This window comes from Condylura cristata, unplaced genomic scaffold (assembly GCF_000260355.1).
Source record: "Condylura cristata isolate star-nosed mole 26May11 unplaced genomic scaffold, ConCri1.0 scaffold00019, whole genome shotgun sequence".
Lineage (NCBI taxonomy): Eukaryota > Metazoa > Chordata > Mammalia > Eulipotyphla > Talpidae > Condylura > Condylura cristata.
In genome coordinates, this window is record NW_004567120.1 from 13,285,897 (window position 1) to 13,304,603 (window position 18,707).

Here is an 18,707-nt window from a genome sequence, read left to right on the forward strand (position 1 = left end):
AGCCTTTATTTTACCAACATTTTCATGTTTTTCCTAAGACCTGGAGAGTATACCAGTCAAGGAACCAAAGGTAATGTGTCTATCCTGTTCATATTTTGCAATATCTTTAATTCTATTTGTATTAAGTTATAATGAAAAAATAAAGCGAAGAGTTAAGACCCAATTTCTGGCCCCAATATTCTGTATGCATTATAAAGTTGCATAAAATAAAAGGAAACTTCCCACTTACATCTTGAGTTTTTTTCCGTATTAGTAGAACAGAATCTGAGTAACAGGTTGCGGCCACTTAGAGTACCATGTGGAAAAAAAAAAAAACCCACACACACATATAAACGATCTAGAGGCCACATGCAGGGTGGCTTGAAAGAGTGACTTGATTGATAACTACAGCCTGTCACACCCACAGATTGCTCAAGAAGAGAAAGGGGAAAAAGCCACACACATTTGGTATACTGGTTATTCCAAATGCACTTTTATTCACTTTAACATAGATGATTTTTACTGTTCAAACAAAGTATCTGATACACAATTTTGAGTTTTTAGCAGCACCTGCAACAAGAGGATTGTGGAATACCTCAGGGTGAAGTAGAGATGGCTGAGACAGGCACAAATGAACCTGAAATTCATCAATCCACTGAAAATATGGAATCTGAGGCCCCCTGAAAATTAGCCTAATGCCTGAAAATAAATTAAATAAATATTCGGTGTGGTATTTAAATGGATCATCAGAAAACAGTGTAGTAACAATGAGAAATATCTTCTTCAAAATAGCAAGTGTTCATAAAAAAACACCTACTGAAAATATTGCACTGCACATTTCAGGGCACACAGTCAAGTTCTAAGCCTACATGCACAGTTCCTGGTACTCACAGATTTCAGCCTTTGGTGTTTTAAATATTATCCAAACCATATGTCAGCACCACACTGAGTGTTACTCATCAAAAAGTCGCTGTTTTTGTCACTTAATGTTAAGTGCTTCCATTAGGATATTGTGTTAAGTGCTTTCATTAGGATATTGTTGTGATTTGGCAGGAAAATGTCGTATGGCTAAGAGAAAAGGGGCTTCAGTTGGCCTGCTAATAAAATTAACACTTGTCTTGGATGGACAGGAGGCCTATGAATGAGATACCCACATAATTTTTTTTATTTAAATGACCACATGCCATTCTAATAGAGACAAGTGAGTAGATGGAGATCTTATGAAGGCCTGAGTTCTACAGGGAGAAACTATTATAAGCAGAGTGCAAATAGAAAGAGAAGGCCCCAGGTCTCATGCACTTAAAAACAATTAGCATTTAACAGTTCTTACATACATAGTTTCACCTTAACGTAATTGCAGCAAAATGATCGTAGGACTTGGAAACCAGTGTGGCTAGCTATAGGCATCGGCAGGATAGGGACCAATACTTAAGAGCTGTGGGGTCCCAGTCTGGCTTTGACTTCTGGCATCAAAGTTAATTGGACCATCAAGTCAGGACTATATTTAAATAAGAAATATTCGGCATGGCTGGGTTAAAATACTGTCCTCTACTCATCTATGTGGCCAAAAAGTCCCAGAGCTCTTAAAAGCATATAAGGTCCCATGTGTAAGGCTGATTCCATATGTGGCTACATTGCAGAGTTCTAGGCTGCATTCCCGTGAAAGCTCCCATCCCTCCCCTCCCTAGGGTCTCTTTTTGGGATCATTTCTAACAGTCCCTCACTAACTTGAGTCACTATTTTTATCATAGCTCTTTTAAAATTACAGATTAAAAGCTATGCAAGACAAACAGATCAACCAACAATAACTAGACTGCATACGCATGATATATAGCTGGCAGTCATGGCAATTAAAATTTGACAAACCATGTTTATATTTTAATACAGTATTTTTATATCAGGGCATATGATTACTGAGCGCTCAAGAATTTTCCTGAACATAATACAAAAGCAAAAATAAAGAGCTCCTATAGTTGCTTTTAAATGCTGATTCCACAATAGTTTGAGGATTTCTAAATTTCCTCTTCTCCATAGTCTTAGTTGTTGTCTTAAGAAACATACATCTAACTGTAACATGGCACTGAACCCAGTTTGTAGTTTATAGCGTTGTAGAATTTAGAGCCGGTAGAGATCTTAAACTGAATATCTACCGAGTATAGAAATTCTCTTTATGGTATTTTAACAGGTGGTCATCCAATATCTCTTTGAATATTTCCATGGGAAGGGAGGTCATTATTAAGGCAGTCCATTCCACTGCTGGACAAAATAATCAGGAGAAATTGATTCTCACGCTGGGTTAAAGTACATTCTCTTGCCACTTTTCATGTTGTAGTATGGCCAGCTGAACATACAGTGCAACATACAAGGAATGAGTTCCTTTTTCACAATAAATATTTGAGTAAGGAACACCTTGTGAGAAAAGCCCATTATCCCCCAATCTTTTCTGAAGGCTTCTCTGGACACAAAGCATGGTGGACCAAAGGACCATCAGTTACAAGCAGAGAGCACTGCATCTGAAGCCATATACTATAGCAGCATTGATCAATTGGTAAGAGGTCGTGAGAGAAGCAACAACACCTTATGCAGCAAAAGGAAACTTATGCAGCAAAAGTGGACCGACCATACATTTGCAAGGGTGGCTGGCATATTTAAGCACAATCCATTCACTAGTGCCTTGTTTCTTCATACGAATGGAGTAAAATGAATGCCCAATGCCATCAGTGTATCATATCTCATATTGAGATGATATGTTTTGAAAAGCTCAGGTGGGAACAAACATAGGGATTCAAACAAGGCAGTGTACAACATTACACTTTTGTATTCATAATCACTACCAACCACCTCTTTCTAATTCAAGCTTAGGGCATCCTTGTTGCGTTATTAATATCTATTATAATACAGCTCAAAGTCTTCATTTATTTTTTCCTTTGGCAGAAATGTCAGAAACTGCTTGGCAAGAGTCAATGATGACATTTGTTAGTAGATTAATGAAACACTTTGAGGGATAGCTGTAGCTCTTTAACTCCTTCATGCGACTGGGTTCTAAGTTTAAACTGTGATTTGAAAAAATAGTGAAGTCCCTCAGGACTAAAGCTTTCTAAACATCCTGATACACACAAGGAGGAAATAGTAGATATCACGCAAAATACACTTGATAAAGCTTTTTTTAAATCACTCTACAACTTCAATCAGAAAGGATTTGCTTCACAATCACAGCCTTATCTTGTACCCCTTTGTGTGTGTGTGTGTGTGTGTGTGTATGTGTGCGCGCGCGCACGCACTCTTAGGTGGGCACTTATGCTTACACTACTGACTGATCAATTTGGGGCACACTTTTCAAAGGCTTTCTACTTTTAACAGCATGAAGATCCCGCTTTGGAGCCACTGTTCAAGTCAATAGTGTGACCTAACATGCAGTGCTCCAGCTGTTCCTCCACAGCCAACACCTGCCTGACAGCTTCTTCAAAGGCCACTGTCACATTAGTATCATCTTTGGCACTTGTTTCTAAATAAGGGTAATCCCCATTCTCCATGCACCACGCTTGTGCCTCCTCAGTAGTCACCTGCCTATCCTCTTTGTCTACCTTGTTACCCAGAACTACAAAAGGAAAGTGCTCAGGGTCTTTCACATCTGCATAGTAGATGAATTCTTTCTGCCAGTTACCAAGGTTCTCGAAGCTCTGCCGGTCATCCACACTGAAGGTCAAGAGGCAGCAGTCTGCTCCCCTGTAGAAGGGTGTCCTGAGGCTCTTGAAACGTTCTTGCCCTGCAGTATCCCAAATCTGGAGAGTTACAAAGCGTCCATCTACCTCCAAATCTCGATTTAAGAACTCTACCCCTATGGTGTGAAAAGCCTGGGAGTCAAATTTATTGGTTACATAACGGTTCATAAGGGAGCTCTTCCCAACGCCACCATCACCTAAGAGAATGACCTTTAAGAGCAAAGATTTCCCACTCATTGTTGCAGCACCAGATGAGGAAGAGCTTATAAAAGAGAATCTGAAAAAACAAAGAAGGAAAAACAGAATCGGAGGGAAAACAGTTAAACCCGTCTATGAAATCAACCATGTAGTAAATGTCAATGAATTATGAGGACTTCTAATTTGACTTCTCTTGATTCATGTTCATTGATATAGTACAGCAGAACAAATAAAACTTGGCTTAAGGGGGAAAATAGATCTTGTTTTGCTGAAGAAAATGCCTGAATGCCATGGGTAAAAGGACTAGCAGATGGCACTGTTATTTGGTTCAGTTCTGACCCTATTCTAGGGGAGAAAGCCTAGATCAGAAATGCCTCTCAAATGTCTAACATTCATTTCTGATTTGGACACTTCAAATAAAAGGTAAATAGTATCACACTGATTCAAGGTTTGGGGTTTGTTCCCAATGGTCTTGAGAACTATTCAGAGGAAGTTATGAGTAAGGTGAAATCTTGATTCTGTTAGTACAAGTTTGGGCTTGAAACAGACTGGACCCCTAAGGTTGAAGGAGAGAAAAAGCTCAGCTTGCTCTATTATACTTGCATTGATATGTATGCCACGACAAATAAAGAATCATCCTAATCTTTTACACTGAACACTAGCACTTAAGTAGCTGATACACCATTATAATAGCTATCATTACAGAAGGAAATCTTGAATAGCTATTATTTTTTGGAATTAGGTACTAAATCCATAGAAGGACCAATGAAAACACACAGTGAACTCAAAAGTACTAAAAACTACACTGTGCCCTTGTATCTTAAGCATGGACTATCTAGACTGCATCTTAAAATCAAAGCATCAATATTTACTGAACAAGTACTTGGTACTAGATTTTTAAAAATGATGCTAATTGGGAATTATTTATGCCAGAGATTCAAAGAGATGAAAACTAAACACTGATCAAAATAGCACATGTAGAAAAAAATTGGAAGCACACAGATTTGAAATGCAGTTTGAAAAACCCTTCAATAGTCATGAAAATTATGTTGGTATGCTTGTGTACTTACTAATTATATACATTTCTAAATATTTATTTTAAGAGGTCAAATTTTAAAAAATAGTAAAATAAACCAAAAAAAAAAAAAAAAAAAAAACATGTCTTTTCCACCAACATGGATGGAACTGGAAAAGATCATGCTTAGTGAAATAAGCCAGAAAGAAAAGGAAAAATACTGGATGGTTTCTCTCATAGCAGGAATATAACAGAACAAGTGAGAAAATAATGATAATGATGAACAGCTATATATCAGAGACATTTTACGGGGGTGGAGTGGGGAATGGGATCAAAAACAGTGAGGGGAGGGAAATGCACTGGACTATGGTGATGGCACATGGGTGATTTGGTGATGGGAAGCCCAAGGGGATTACAACTGAGATGGAAAAATGCACAAAATGATGTAAAAATAAACTAGTATATATAAATAAAAAATAGTAAAATATATGACTTCCCAGTTGAGTATAAAGTATAAACCTACCCAGTTGGGTCTTTGTCACAATTTAATCTTTTTCTTTTTCTTCTTCTTGTTTTATTCTTCCTTTTAGGGTTCTGAAAAAGATCAGGAAACATGATTTTTAAAACTGTAATAAAATAAAACTGAGGTTATATATATGTGTGTATGTGTATATATATATATATGCATACATATATACATACACATATGTATGTATATATAAATAAATATACTCAAGACAGGTAAAAGCCCTACATGTCAACTACAAGTTACATGCAGAGGATGCTTTTCACATCATACGTAAGAGTTCAAAATGCTACAATGTTGAAAATGAATAAAATTATTTTATTGTCTGGATTTCAACTTATCTTAATTTGACTTCAAATGATTTTTAAAGTTTTATATTTTCTCTCCATTAAACACTTTTTCAGTGTATAAGTAAATCAAAGAAAGTAGAAAATATTTGCAACAGATAATATTCAGGAAAGGGAAAGCACAGAGGTGTCTAAGATATGCTGAAATTCTAATTTGGGGATGATACTCCTTCCCTTTATACCTTCCAATATTCTCTGCTCCACAAAGGTCATTAATTCACCCACTCACCAGTGTGCCTTGAGATTGTCTCTTCAATTAATCACACATGGTCAGAGAAGAAAAAATTATATTTTCAGATTCCCTGTTTATAACATATTCTCCTGGTTAATTATTTTACTTACTAATAGGAATGTCTGTCTTCAACACAGATTTCAGCATTTAGCTGAATTTATTAAATTCAAGTACAACTCCATTTAATATTACAGCTAATTATGGCAAGAGTTTTATTTAAGCAGCATTAAGAGTACTGGCCTTAAAAAGAAAACTTAGTCACTAGATTTGTTTAGTAATTTTAAAAAGATTTATTTTTATTTATTTATGTATACAAGAAGTGGGGTGTAGGCCAGAGGTGTAGGGGGAGGGATGGTGAGGTGATTCACCAGAGACAGAGTGGGGAGCAGAACAGGCAGATCCACTGAAATACTGCTGAGGGGAGCAGTGGGCAAGATGGGAGAGATCTGCTGTACCATGTGGGTTAGCTCCCTGGCCTGGATCGAACTCATGCTGTAATAGTGATAGCTTGACAGCGCTGAGACTTTGACTCCAGTGCCACCAGGGAGGCCCTTGTTGAGTATTCTTACTGAGCAAAACTTTTAAGAAGTCTCTGATGCTGAATAATGACATGGTTGTTTTTTTTTTTTCCAATATAGATAAACTCTACAATAATGGAGTCATTAGAAATCTAAATCAATAATTATGAATTCAGACAGTATCTTCTAAACTGATAGACTTTATTCTCCTTCTTGATCTAGACACTAAAAAAATTCTCAAGTTCCCTAAAACACTTGACTTTTGTTCTCCTTTTTCTTTCCTGCTCCTGAATTGCTGCCTTTGGAACTAACTCAAGTACCAACTCTTTCTTTCAATGGAGATGAAACAAGGGTTAGCACACTACTCTATTTTTTGTCCTGGTCTGTAGGATAACTTTACAAAGCCTGTCTTTTGAACTGTCGCTAAAAAGGTAACAGCAGGAAGTACAAACTGGGGCACAATCCTGATAGTATTAAAGGCCAAGCTAAAGGAGTTTTCTTAAGTTCCTAGCAAACAGGTGTTCACATCATTGAACCACTCAGTAACTCTACTTTCCTGCAGTGGATCAACTCAATTGCGGGTCAAGGGCTGAGTGAATATGGAAACCAAATACTCAGCTCCAGGAATAATGATAGAGTATTAATAACTATCTGAGATAATGCTCCAGTTGCCTGTGCCTTCCTTATTTGGTCATGGGCACACAGAACTTCTGGGTACATAGGCTCCATACAGGGAAAAGAGGGAAAGAAATGTAGTTCACTGCCAAGTGTACTGGGCTGGCAGCATTCAAGAGACAAGTCTTCATTGCTGCTATGCCATTCCTAGAATTTTATGAAATTGGGCCGGTCATTTAATTTTGCTGTGTTTCATTGTCTTCCTATAGAAAGATAGAGTGGATAATGCCTCCCTACTTAATTTATGGGACTTGGGGGCAAATGAGTAATTCAAGAAGTTGGCAAAGACTTATAAATATTTATTGAAATGTTGGCTTGAGAGTTTTGCTCCTGTTGCTCCACCACCAACCTTTCCATCACTGGTGGGGGGGAGGGGCTTGTGACTCAGTATTAACCCTTCTCCAAAGGGCCTGCTAGTGAGGGGATAACAATTCCTCTTTTTCTCTTCCACATCTGAGCATGCCTTGCTCCCCAACAATTTTGGGTATCTGTGGCTATCAGCAATGTCAGGACCATAAGGGCCTTCTGGTCCAATCTTGCTACTGATGTTTGAGGAAACATTTGGGGGCCTATTGTGTGCTGTGTCCTTAGCAAAGTGACCTGCCATTCTCCTTTGATGCCTCCCATTTCCATTTGTTTGTCAGAGGTGGAAACAACTGCAGTTTAGCCTTATCTCCTTGCCTTCAGTCAAAAAATCCTACAGATTTTTCGTTGGGATGTCCTTTTAGAGCCCTCTGCTATCACTCTCATTTTGGTCCAAATCTCCTTGCATCTAATCTACTACAAAAGCTGCTTTTTTCCACCTGACCCACTGCCAAACTTCATCACTTCAGTGCTCTCTGAGTGTATACTCTGTTGGAAATGCTTACATGTTTAAGAAAAAGTCTTGCCCTCAAGGAGTTTATAAATTTGACATATAAGCTTGAGAACCCAAGGCTTAGAGTTATATAATTATACAGCCTGCCTTGTTAACAAAACCTTTTTCCAACTATGTGTATACCACTAAACTTTATTTTTGAAAAAAAATTAATTAAAAAAATTTGTACCATTGTTTTACATCTTTCCAAATTTTTGGATAGTATAGGATTTCTCCCCTCAGGTGTGGTATCTATAGTTCTCCCACCACCAATACCCATAGTCCTCCACCATAGTGCATTGTGCATTCTTTCTGCGGTGGGGGGTTGGGGGGCAGGGGCCCTCCCTGCCATTTTATCCCTCCCACCTCTCTCACCCTTCTTCTGCCCTCCTGGATGCCTCAGATCTAGGATCCGCTTTCAAGCATTGGTTTTAGTTTGTCGTTGTCTGCCCCTTTGCTTCATTTCTCTATATTTCACATTTAATGAAACCATCTAATATTTCTCTCTCTCCTTCTGGCTTATACACTTTAGTATAATCCCTTCCAGCTCTGTCCATGTTGGCACAAATGGCATGAATTTATCTTTTTGATTCCTAAGTAGTATTCCATTATGTTTATATACCACATGTTCTTCATCACTCATCAGTTTGGGGCATTTGGGTTGTTTCCATATCTTAGCTATTATAAATAGTGCTGCAATAAACATAGGAGTGCATGTTTCCTTTCAAATTAGACACCACTAAATTTTAAGTTCCTGGACAGAAAGGTCCCTGTTTATATAAGGTTTTGAAGCCCCTTTAACATGCAGCATCAGAGTCTTCATATAGACGAAAAATATGTATTTATTAATGAAATGATTAGGTAGTTGCCCAGGATTAATGCTCCTGCATTGATGCCAAGGTACAACAGAACCATAGTACTATATATCCACAAATGCTACTACTTGTAAGGGGATTAAAGAGCAGAAGTCATGAACTTATTTGGATCACTTTCTATATTCTACCTGTTGAAAATCAATGGAAATACTCCAGTTCCATGCTCTCTACCATTACAATTTTTAGAGATTTATTTATTTATGCATACAGAACTGGGGTACAGGTCAGAGGTGCAGGGGTGTTGCGAGGATTCACCAGAGACAGAGTGGGGAGCAGAACAGGCAGACTGACCAAGTACATTGTGGAAGGGAGCAGCGGGCAGGTCAGGAAAGGTCTGACATGCCATGTGGGTCACTTCTGGGGCAGGGTTGAATTCAGCTTCTTAGTGCTGTGCTTTAACCTGCTGCGCCACCAGGGAGCGCCCACATTTTTAAAATATATAATTTTTTTCCACTCCCCCCAAAACAAGAGCAGAATAATTGTCTATACTTTATATTTTGAGTGGTTGCCAGCACCACCACTACCACCATCATCATTTTTGCTGTCATCATTTGAAAATGAATATCCATCACTACATAAATTAAAAGCTCATACAATATAAAAAACAATAAAAAACTTTTCTTTTACCATAATATTCCAAATTAAGTCAAACCTTAAGAGAAGGTAGCAGTGAGGAGGCAAATGAATTCTGGATAACCCAGAAGACATTTAGTAGGAAAGCCAAATGTTTTATGAGTCCAGTCCTATCAAGGTGGGATTTGGACTAAAATATTTATTCTGATTTTGATCTTATGCAGGGAAAGATTTGGCTTTAATTAACTCATTTATCCCAGAGATACAATTCCTTTTTCCTACCTCTCTAAGGATACTTTAGACATCCCCTTCACACCAGTTAGGATCTAAGCCTTGGACAGCAAGGTGAAGAACAAATGAACATACCCAATACTCCCTGGCTTTTTTGTTCAACATACTTGAAACCTTTTGAATCTGATGTGCCCAGACCCACTCAGGCTTATGAAAATTACTGTATTTAGTTGAAGATGATTAAGGTGGGGGTGGAAGGAAGGGAGGAGGCCATACAATGAAGAGAAAGAGGTTGAACCATTGAAAATAGTGCATTTTAGAGTGATGAGGGAGAGGGAAGCAAATTGGCAACGTCTGTTCCGTTGCCATGGGAGGAATGATGCTCAAATCCATGGTGCAGATTGGGAGCAAGTCTTAGAGGGATGTGTACTGCAGGACTGGGGGAGGAGCAGCAGGGAGGGCTAGGCTGTCGATAAGAGTGGCCCTGGTGGCAGTCTGCACAGAGGAGGAGCTTTGGTTGAGCTGTGGGGAAAGTCCATCTTGCGGTGACACAGTGGTGAGGGCGATTCAACTCACCATGAGTCTTGGCACAGTATTTGAAAATACTGTACTGGAGACCTGGGCGAGGTTTTCTCTAAATTATATAAAAATCACTAGAAATAAAGAACAATTAGATCTTTGCGAACCTCTAACTTGAATGGTGTAGCTATTTTTGCCCTATAACCTGATGCTGGGTCTAGGGGTGTCCGTAGTGGGGAGAAGCCCTGGGACACTCTGAATTTATTTTGTAGCGCTAACAAGTTATCAGCTACACCGGAGCTCAGAGTCCAAAAGCCACAGCTGTCAAGCCTTCGAGACGCTATTCCTTCATTCATGATCATTTTAAACTCCTATCTCGTCTCAAGGGTTTCGAGGTGGCTTTTCACGGCTCCTCTTTCTCTCCCAACGAGGGCTCCCATTAGGAGCCCGGGGTGGGGGGGGCACACTAGACCGCAGTTGGGCATTTCTTCCCAAATAGACCGTAGGCTGGTAAGCTTTGGGTGCCATCTAGCCGACAGGATACAGGGAAAGAAGCTTCCTTTGGAGACCAGGACGTCTGGCATCTCTGAGAAGGGACGCTGTTAGCCTTGAGGCCCAGGAAAGTGAGCTGTCACGCCTAGTAGCAACTACCTCGGACCGGGCGCTCACACCTCCGCCCCTGCTCCTCGGAAGTCGGCGGCTGGGGCGCATGCGCACTGAGCCACACCCGCTCCCCACCGAGCCCTGCGCCTCCCAGCCGGGTTGGGGCAGCCACTCCGGATTACTCAGCAACGCCCCCTCTCCCGCAACCTCCCCCGTCGACCCTGGAAGAGCCGAGGCCCCATTCCCAAGGCCGGGCCCCAGGCGGTCGCCCCCACCTCCCTTTCTCCCTCTTTTCTCAGATCCCACCTCCGGCCTCCTGGATCCGCCGGCCGGGCAGCCCCTCGCCCGGCCCACGCGCGGGCGCCTTACCCGCCTCAATGGGGAATAACGCAGAGGGCCCCGGGCCAGGCCGGTCAGCTCTGCGGCTCGGCAGTCTGGTCACTCCGCGCCACCGCCACCTTCCCTGCTGCCTCCTCGTCCTCAATGGGGCAGCAAGTGCAGCTTGGACCTGGGTGGCCTGACAGCAGCCGCTCGCTCCCGCCGCTGCCGCCGCGCAGCGTCTCGCGCCCGCGCCCGCCAGCAGAGGGGGCGGGGCCCGCGCCGCTCGCCTGAGCCCCTTTCCCAGCGCGGGGAACCTGGTGTCGCCGCCTCCCGCGCTCCGGTGGGGAGAGCGCTCGCCAGCTTACTCTTCTCTCGCGCTCAGTGTCCAGCCCTGCCTGGACTCGTCCTGTTCCTCTTCCCTCTCGGATTAGTGTGCCCTGCGACAGTGGACCACCAAGTGCTGCTCTCCCACCGCAGCCGAGGGCCACATCCCTGTTTCCTGCATTAGCCTTTGACATAGCTCCTGAACCCCTTCCTCAAAACCCTCTACTATTCCCTAAGGACAGCACCTGCTTCAAACAGTTCGGGGAAATGCATGATCACAACCCGTTACCAGGCCCTCGAGTTAACTACTGTTTAGGAAACTCTATGGCCATCCAAATGGAAAGATTCCGATCAGACACTAGAGACCCACTAGCCTGGCTGGGATAGTTCCTGGGGCAGAATGCAATGTTCCAGTTGTGCCTAGCCACTACGCAAGTCCCCTCTTGCTGTCTTCTGCGCCCCTCTGGTACTGCTTTGTGATTTTTTTTTTTTTCTGGAAGCAAAGGAAGATAGAGTTCCTGGGATCATTTAACCTGCACTCTATTCTGAAACGGAGTCGCTGTAGTTGCCCCATGTCTGTGAAACCGTGTTTTGTGTCCCTCCAGGGCCCTCACACCTGCCCTGACTCCATCAAGGCCACTTTCTCTACTTCCCAAGTAAACCACTCAAACAGCCCTCAGGCACTTCCTCAGGGTAACCTTTCGCAATAACCCCAGAATGGAGAAAAGTGTCCCCATTTATTCTCTTGTAGCCTCCTGCAGCCCGCTGGGACTTTTCCTTCATCATACTTCTCCATTTATGATGAGATATTTAAATGTAGGATTATTTGAAACTACCTTTCTCCAGTAAACTAGACTGTGCTATGACTGTTTAGGTTCACCCTTTATCCTGGGAGCCTAGGGCAATGCTTATTACCTAGGACGTGCTCTGGAAACATTTGTTGAATATGAATGAATGCTGTATCATCCACAAGTATTATTATTTTAAAATAAAAAGGAATGGATCTAATGGAATTGCTTTTGTCCTGTTTCAACCAGTCTTACCTCTGACCTCATACATACTCATTAAAACACTCTTCTTAGAGAAGGAATGCACATACTCCTCTAAATCAAAAAATTTAAGGCTCATTCTTATCTGTATAAATGAGCATGGGGCCCAAAATACGAATGTGTGTTTAGAGATTATGTACATGTACTATTGTGCACATAAGCTTTCATATTATATTATATATATACATTGTAATGCGTTGATGTTCCCACATTTTTCTTCCATGCCCCAGTGAACTGTTTTCTGACCTGCTCAAATAATAGCCCTTCATTTTATGGTCCTTCATCTTCAGATGAATCTAGATTCTGTTTTCCTTTTCTCATAGATATTATTACTGAGAATCAACCAAACCTACTTTCAAGTTTTAAGAGCCTTTCATTCCTAGGCTTGGATACCCAGTTCTGTAGTTAGAAGCTCACAACTGCTGAAGGCATCACATATTTTCAGAATGTTGGAACCCATAGGAGTAAGCAAAATTCTATGTTAGCCTAAAGATTTCTAACTGCAAATCCTATATTAAAAGAGTCTCTTGAGGCCACTTGAAAAGCAACTACCATCCATGTATAATAATAGAAGCAACATGACCACTGCTAGTTATGAGGGAACAGCACAAAGTGGATAGCTCCAAATTTCAAAGTAACAGCTGTAGGTGGTTTTGTGGTTCTCAGACTGGAATATCTCAAGTGATCCATCATTGAGATCTGTCAAACCATGGCTTCCATGGGTAATGATATAATGTAACCCTATCTTTGTAATACTGTTACACACACACACACACACACACACACACACACACACACCCCACACCACTTTTCTACCAAAATTAGAATCAGTGTGGTCAGTAGATAGGAGTAAGTTTTAACAAGATTTCCTTTAGACACTGGAGAAAAGGTTACTTTTGGAGAATGACACACAGGCCCCCAAATCAATATTCAGTATGTAAAGTATATTATATAAAGTTTATTGTCTTCACAAGTCTCTAATTCAGATTCAGTTTTAAATACATTGACCTGGGCTTCAAGAAGATATAATTGGAATGTGATTAATAGAAATGGCTCATCCCGTGTTCACAACATGCTTATGAACAAAAGGGTTCAATGATGTAGTCAAATAAATCCAAAGACCCTGCATACGAGTTCTCTTCCTGGAGGGTTACAATGCCTATTAGAACATTAAAGACTCTTGCAGGAAAAAAACCATCATTTAAATATTTCTTATTTTTTTTATTAAACTTTTAAATTTTCTTCCCTCTTTGCTCATTGTTATACAATATTTCTCTTCTCCATTCAGGGGTAGTCTCCATAAATTTCCCACCACCACATCACCACAATTCCAGGTGCTCTTCCCTCCCCTGTTGTGATCCCTCTCCCCGACCCCTGCTGTATGCCTCAGATCTATAGTTTGCCAGCAAGTTTGTCTTTTTTTTTTTTTGACACTTTGGAGAAACCATCATTTTTAAACTGAACATTTTCCAACCTTTTGTGACCACAAATTTCTTTTGTCTATGGAACACCTGTTAACAGGAATAGTACACTCCAGAACCCAATTTGGCAACTGCTCTCTTAATCAATTGTACAAAGTTGTAATGTGATAACAGAAGAACATTGGTTTGCCGTGAATATGGATAGCAATAGACATCGTTTGGCTTGGCAACATTGATTTGTAATGCTTCTTGGAAAATTGTGAAGGATTCTAAGGTACATACAGTTCAGTAGCAAAGAGTGATTAGTTAGTGATGACTATCAAGGATGATGCAATGTACTGGCCGTTCTTGCCTAGAGTATTTATATGGCAATGATACAGTTCACCTTTTCCAGGGAGTTCAGTTTTAGAGTATTTTATTCTGTTGTCCCCATATTTACAATAACACTTTTGAGACCATTTGATGTTTTATTTAGAATGTGTAGTGGCCATACATATGAGAAAGATAATTGGTCAGTAAAAATTGATCAATATTTAGTTAACATTGTCCAGAAACAAGTCACCAATTCTGATGACACAATAACATCACTTGGCATGTGGATAGTCTGGTGGAATAGAGATACATTGCAAGTTTCTTCATATCCTGACAGAAAGATCTCCGAAGATCATTCAATTATTGAATGCAATAGTTTGAACCCAGTTTTATTAAAAACTCATATTTTCAAGTTCTGTTCACTGAAAAGTACTTAGAAACAATCCCAATGCCAAAGAGCACCTCTAGCGCTCAGATTGAGACTTTACGTACCTTTTCTAGATAAAGGAATCATGTTTTTCCAGAGAAATGGCTGATTCTAGGTTTATGGAAAGAATCTTGTCACACCAGAAAGCAAAGAAACTAAGGAACTGCTGTCAGAGGAGCCCATGAAGCAAGCATGAGATTGAAAACGGACCAATTTGATTGGAGCTCCTATGGGCACCAGTCATGTTCAAACTTGTACCAGTGCCAAAGGAGCACCTGGTGTTCGGTTCTGAAACCCTATTTCAGAATAGGTTGGGCTGCACACACTTTTGCAGTTTGACTGGCACTAACAAAATGGCTGGGACTTTGAACACACCAATCTGATTGGAGTTTCCATGAGTGCCAATTAATTAAAAAGGGCCAATGAGCTTCAAAAAACCAGCTCCTGAAAAGTAAGTCAAGCTCCTGCCAGCTTTGAGGGAGGCAGACTCCTCCTGACTTTCCCTTGGGAAAATTTTCTTAGAGCTGTTGCACTGGTCACTGCCCTCTGGCACTGTTCCTTCCCAGACCTGATCGCTGGCCCTGCCTCTGACACTGCCTGCCGAATGAAACCACTGGCCCTGTGTTCAGTGTCTGTAAAAGACCTGTTTGCTGTTGGCTTTGTGTCCAGAATCTCTAAGAGCTATAATACTGGTCCCTGCCTCTGACTTGCTATCACCAACCTCTGGGGCCATTGCCTTTGGTGCTGAGTCGTCTGGTGTCCAGTGAAGCCTAGGAGGACACCAGAGTTTGATTGCTGCTTCTGACTGCTTGTGGGCCTGCTTTTGCACTTCTTTGAGAACTTGCACCTTTGAGAACTCTGACTTTTAAGATCTTCACATCTAACATCTGCTTCAAATTGCTTCCTGACCATTGCAATGCCTCTGGCCTTGCCGCTCTTTCCTTTCTCCCAACTTCTAGATCTCACTCTCCCCTTTGTAAATTACCCCTGTTGTTGCTGAGTTCCTGAGTCTGAGTCAAGTCCTATAATTGCAGCTGTAAGTGCACAGGTGAGAACCCACCAACAGTGACATTTTGCCTCCCCACTTTTGCACCATTTCACTGTGAAACAATAGGAAATTATATAAATATATATGTTTGTTTGCCACTGGTTCCTGGCCAGAACTCCTGAATCCTTTACAGTTTCCTAAGTGATAAGAGCACTAGGAGCATCCTTGTTCTAATACTTGTTTTTGACCTTAGTTTTTGACATAGAAATGACTGGAAGTGGAATTACTAGTTGATCAAGCCTATGCAATGAAGGTGCTATAAATACTCCCAAAATGTAGAATGCAGAGGGTTTCCAGGTTGGTGAACATACCCACATATATCCAACTACAAGGAATAGGAGCACTTGCATTTGGGAGCTTTCCAGTCTCTGCCCTTTTGTACCTCTTCATTTGACTGTTTTTACCTGAGGCCTTTAATAAATTGGTAAATGTGTGTGCCCCTGATTTGTGAGTCACCTTAACAAATAATAGAATCTAAAGGGAAGGAGGTGTTGGGAACCTCTCATAAATAGCTGACTGGTGGAAAGTACTTGCGATTTTTCTTCCTTTGACATGGGAACACTGCTATGATGCCCAAAAGATTTGGGAATCAAACAGAAAAAATGCTTACTGCCTCAAAATGAAGCAATTTGTGCATCAGTAAAGACAATAAAATAGAGTAGATCACTATGTATCAAATATGTTTAAATATATGAGGGCATAGTGATACTTAAAAATATAATTGGTCAACTTTAAGTAAGCTAAGAAAGTAGGTCATTATTTTGAAACCGTTAAATAAAAGAATTTCTTTAACATTTAACTTACCTTTCTTGCACACACTTCTTCTGTGTAACCAAGTGGTTAGTAAGGAAAATGTTATCACAGGAGAGTTTCAGATAATACATTAAGAGAAGATAGAAATTTGCAACCATTAATGAATAAATGGATCTAAACGATGATCATCAATATCTGCTAGCATTACAAAAAGAGTAATAAACAATCTGACTGCCAAAAAGTGAAAGAGGGTGAAGGATGGGATATAAAAGTAATGGGGAGGGTCTAATTATCTATGGTGGAGGATTGTGGGTGCTTTGGCAATGGGCATAGTAATATGGTAATATACATCAGAAGAGATATTAAGTCAGTACCCCAAAACCATATACCATGTTGTAGGACAACATTGCCTAAAAAAATTGATGCAATTAAAAAATTGTGGAAAAGGAAAATCACACATTTCAAAATAAAAGGTTTAATTTATAAAAGAGGAGTAATAACCAGATAGCAAATGATTCCTAGTGGAGAGACAAAGTAGGGCCTCTGAACTATTTTTGTCAAAAAAATTGATTTTGAATTTGTTCAGGCCTCTGGATCTGACTATGACTTTAAGGCAACACAAGGATAAGAATGTAAATAACACTGCACGGATATGAGCACGAACATACAGGCTTGGGTTTATGTTGCAGATGTCGAGGAAGGGAGTACTGGAGAAAATAATGTGGTTTCTTCAACAAATAAATTGTAAGGAAGACTCAATGTGGAAATGAAATAAGAAAACATTGTAATTACAATAGCCTCAAAAAGAATATTTAGCAATAAAAATTTAAAAAGAATTACAAAACCTATATTCTGAAAAATGACTGAATATTAAAAGAAGAAAATAAAAATAAATGGAAAAACATCCTGTGTTCATGAAGAAGAAATCTCAATGTTATTAAAATGGAAATATTCTCCAAATTGATCTACAATTTCAATGCAGTTCCTACCAGAGTCTCAGTTGGTTTCTTTGTAGAAATTTATAAACAGATTCTAAAGTACATACGGAAACTCAAAGACTCAGAATAATAAAAACAATCTTGAAAAATGGGAACAGAATTGGATTCGCACTTCCTGAGCTACAGTTAACAAAACAGTGTGGTGTCGATATAAGGATAGACATATAGATAAATGGAATAAAATTGAAAATCCAGAAACAAGTCCATGTGTGTATGGGTTTCATAAGGGTACCGAGGCCCTCTAAATGGGGGAAATACTAGTTTTTTCTACAAGTAATGTTTGAGACAGCTCTACAGTAACATACAGCACATGAATGATTATACTCCTACTCCAAAAGGATTACAGATTAAAATGTAAGGCTATCATTATAATCCTCATAGAATAAAAGGTATTAGTAAGTCTTTATGGCCTTAAGTTAGACAATGGAGTCTTAGATATGATTCCAAAGCAAGAAGAACTAAAGAAAAACTAGATAATTTTAACTTTGTCACAGTGAAAATCTTTTACTCAACTTAAATATTAGATCAGAAACTGTAAGAGTGCTAGAAGAAAATATAAGGGGAAAGCTTTGTAGTGTTGGTTTTAGCAATGATTTCATGCATGGCTATAGCACTAAAAACACAGGCAACACAAGCAAAATTGAGTTAGAAAAATGGGACTGCGTAACTAAAAAGCTTTTGTGCAGCAAAGAGAAGGAAAGTGTGAAAAGGTGGCTTAGGGAATAGAAGAAAATATTTTCAAACAATATATCTGATAAGGAGTTAATTTCCAAAACATATAAGAAACACTTATAACTCAATAAGAAAAAGAAAAACATCTGATTTGAAAATGGTAAGGATTTTAATAGATTTTTTTCCCCCAAAGAATATGCACAAATGACCAACAGGTAGATGAAACAGTGCTCAATGTCACTAATCATCAGGGAAATGCAAATCAAAATCACAGTAAGATAGCGCTGCACACCTGTTAGGATAGTTACTATTAATAAAAAAATTACAGAAGATAAGTGCTGGCAAGGATGTGGAGAAATTGAAACCCTCATACAAATGTTGATGGGAATGTAAAATGGTGCAGCTGCTGTGGAAAGCAGTATGGAGATTCCTGAAAAAGTTAAAAATAGAACTGCCATACGATCCTGTAATCTCACTTCTGGGTATAGATCCAAGAGAATCGAAATCAGAATC

The 18,707-nt window shown here is 39.9% G+C and overlaps 1 protein-coding gene across 1 annotated transcript; it reads right to left on the minus strand.

Moving 5' to 3' along the window:
- Positions 1–1,781: 1,781 nt before the first annotated feature.
- On the minus strand, positions 1,782–11,424 carry RAB9B (RAB9B, member RAS oncogene family). The gene is made up of 3 exons (XM_004685668.2): positions 11,239–11,424; positions 5,438–5,508; positions 1,782–3,978 (listed from the first exon to the last, which is right to left on the minus strand). The coding sequence occupies exon 3, from the start codon at positions 3,936–3,938 to the stop codon at positions 3,333–3,335; it is 606 nt and encodes a 201-aa protein (XP_004685725.1). The 5' UTR covers positions 3,939–3,978; positions 5,438–5,508; positions 11,239–11,424; the 3' UTR covers positions 1,782–3,332.
- Between the last annotated feature and the right edge of the window lie 7,283 nt (positions 11,425–18,707).

What these genes read in the sequence shown, in the direction of transcription:
- RAB9B (XM_004685668.2), bottom strand. Translation starts at nt 3,938, where the DNA reads ATGAGTGGGAAATCTTTGCTCTTAAAGGTCATTCTCTTAGGTGATGGT.